The sequence below is a fragment of the Pyrus communis genome, chromosome 1, assembly GCF_963583255.1.
Source record: "Pyrus communis chromosome 1, drPyrComm1.1, whole genome shotgun sequence".
NCBI lineage: Eukaryota > Viridiplantae > Streptophyta > Magnoliopsida > Rosales > Rosaceae > Pyrus > Pyrus communis.
In genome coordinates, this window is record NC_084803.1 from 18,163,057 (window position 1) to 18,165,993 (window position 2,937).

General features: G+C 34.9%; 1 protein-coding gene across 1 annotated transcript; it reads left to right on the forward strand.

Moving 5' to 3' along the window:
* The first annotated feature begins 306 nt into the window (after positions 1-306).
* Positions 307-2,478, forward strand: LOC137732360 (salicylic acid-binding protein 2-like). Its single transcript, XM_068471674.1, has 3 exons — positions 307-705; positions 1,328-1,462; positions 2,040-2,478. Exons 1-3 carry the CDS (start codon positions 331-333, stop codon positions 2,313-2,315), a joined length of 786 nt encoding a protein of 261 aa, XP_068327775.1. The 5' UTR covers positions 307-330; the 3' UTR covers positions 2,316-2,478.
* Positions 2,479-2,937: the final 459 nt, after the last annotated feature.

The following is a 2,937-nucleotide window of genomic DNA, read 5'->3' on the forward strand; positions in this document are numbered from 1 at the left end:
AAAATAAAGTGAATGGTAACTTCGAGTGGGCTGCCCTTGCCCTTACTCAATATTCAACATGTGAAATTGCTCTCAAGTAAAATATATAATTAAAAAAAAAAGACAACGTAAATAAGCTAATAATAGAATGACTAAAATGACATTTCACCTTAGAACAATCCTTTAAAACTCACGAGTTTAAATTCTTTCTCTGCTTTTAATTTAACTTAAGTAGAATATCACTTTTAGTAAAAAATAAAATAAAATTCACCAAATGGCATTAATTTTTGTTGGCGATCTTTATATATATCCCCCAGTATTCCAGATGATAGCGAATAACCAAAGAAGAAAATGGCAGCTGCACCAAAAGAAGAGAAACATTTTGTTCTAGTTCATGGGGCGTGCCATGGCGCTTGGTGCTGGTACAAGCTCAAACCGAAGCTCGAGTCCGCCGGTCACAAGGTCACAGCGCTGGACCTTGCAGCTTCCGGCGTGGACGCAAGGGCCATCGCAGATGTTCACTCATTGGCAGAGTACTCCGAGCCTTTGTTGCACTTCATCGAATCACTCGGTCCGAAAGAGGAGGTGATTCTTGTAGGTCATAGCCTTGGAGGCATGAACTTGGCCCTTGCCATGGAAAGGTTCCCGCACAAAATTACTGCTGCTGTTTTCTTAACTGCCTTTCTGCCAGATACCATTCACCAGCCTTCATATGTTTTGAATCAGGTATGTATTACGGGAACCAAATCCTAGGGATCCGGAGATCCGTAGCCTTGAAATTTGATCTAACGGCTACAATTATTATAACTTTTAAAAGTACCTTCTATTTGTAGCCGTTGGATCAAATTTCAAAGGTCTGGATTTCTTGAACCGTAGAATTTGGTGGGAGAAATCCGGATGAGATCTCTTCCCATGTATTACCATGATCAGGTAGCTAATTAGCCAATAATAATAATTGTCTTTTCTAATCACATCGGCATTGTCCTTCAACTTGCGTTTTACCGACTGAAGATCAGTGTCTGATTTCATGTGTCGGATTTTAGTATTATTTAACAAGCCGAAAGTGGGGTTTTTTATTTTTATAATTTTTATTTATCAAAAATAGTATTTAATAAAAAAAATTTTGTTTTTATTTGAATAATATCTAACTTCCACGAATCTGGCAGTAGGTGGGCTATGCACGTTACTTCTTTTCCATACAGTAACAAATTAAATTAGTTCTAAATACCATTGAAGAAAAATTGTTAATTTTCATTTCAAATATTATTGCAAGTTGTTTACTTATTTGAAAAACAATTAGATTTCAGAACTTTGTTTTTAAATTTACTTTCTGTATACATGCGAATAGTTCACGCAAAAGATGCCCGCGGAAGCATGGTTGGACACCCGGTTTGCAAATTACGGAAGTGCCAAAGAACCTTTAACATCAATGCATTTTGGTCCAATGTTCTTAACGAGGCTCTATGAACTCAGTCCCATTGAGGTATATATCCTTCTCACCCTCACACACTAATACACATGCACACAATTGAACTGCAACTGTAAATGGGTTGATCATAAACAAACTCAAAACGCAACCCCAAAGTTAATATAAATTAGAAAACAAAACGGATTTTCTTGACTATGTTGCACACACACACACATATATATATATATATATATATGCGCTTAATTATGGTGTTAAATAATGAATCTGAACCGCACATTTAAAGAAAAATTAACTTATCAGTGGTTAAGATCCACGACCAGTCAACAAAACATATTTTGAGAAGTGATTTTTACACTCTCTTTGCTCCTCTTTTACTACTACAATTTATTTTAGCATTTGAATTATATTATTGAAGAATCAAGAGATACAAACACGTAAATAAATGCAAAAAATGAGGACGAGAGTGAAAATCGCTTTCTTGATTTTTTTTTTTCCATGCAAAAATTAAAGAAAGCTTTTTTTGTCTAATCTGTGGAAAAACGGTTGGTCTTAAAAAGTGGCTTGAATAAAATGAAGTCATTACAAGTATTAATTAATTTAGTGCATCTGATGAATGTTGCATTATTCAAAGGATCTGGAACTTGCCAAATGCTTAGCGAGGACAAGTTCACTATTTCTTGAAGACTCGTCAAAGATGAAGAATTTCTCGAACGAAGGATTTGGGTCGGTCACTCGAGTTTACATGGTCTGTAACGAAGATAAAGCAATACCAGCTGAATTTCAACGGTGGATGATCGAAAACAGTGGTGTTACAAATGTGGTGGAGATTAAGGGTGCTGATCATATGCCAATGTTTTCCAAGCCCCAAGAACTTTGCAATTCTCTGTTGGAGATAGGAAATAAGTAAAAGCATCTGCTATGCTTATTTATGTATTTTCGATTATCCGGGAGTCGTCAAACTTGTTTTTATCGATACGTATCTTACTTGTTCAAAATAAAGAAGATTGTGGATGCGCCTATATTTAAGTAAAGGTTGCTAATAAAAAAGTTCATTCAAAGTTCCATTAGAACCATATATTCAAACATATAGATAGCCACTATTTACTTGAAATGTGAATATTTTGGTGGTCATGTATATGCCTTAGTGACGTACTAGTCAAGTATTTAGGGTTGCGGATTGAGAACATGAGAGATTGGAAAATGAAATCACAATAGAGCTAGAGTGAGAGAGATTCTCTCTCTATAGTGTTAGCTCATTTTCTCACAACTTAACACTTAAGATTACGACATTTATCTACCAACTATTAGCACCATTTTCCATTTATGAGTTTTTTTCTCTTAATGTAACCAAGGGCGTGAAAATTTTAGAATAAGTCAATGAATCAACCATAATAATTTGACAGTAAACTGGTTAATTACATCAAACACTTTTAACTTACAAGTGAAATGAGTATCAATAAATCATACCATTGAGTTGCTCGGCATGTACAAATTTAATAATTGAGGAGTTCGCAATTCTCAAATCGGTA

Bases quoted from the DNA above. Each gene is read 5' to 3' on its own strand.
- LOC137732360 (XM_068471674.1), top strand. From the start codon at position 331: ATGGCAGCTGCACCAAAAGAAGAGAAACATTTTGTTCTAGTTCATGGG. The intron at 706-1,327 runs GTATGTATTACG...ACATGCGAATAG, and splicing joins CTTCATATGTTTTGAATCAG to TTCACGCAAAAGATGCCCGC. The intron at 1,463-2,039 runs GTATATATCCTT...CATTATTCAAAG, and splicing joins ATGAACTCAGTCCCATTGAG to GATCTGGAACTTGCCAAATG.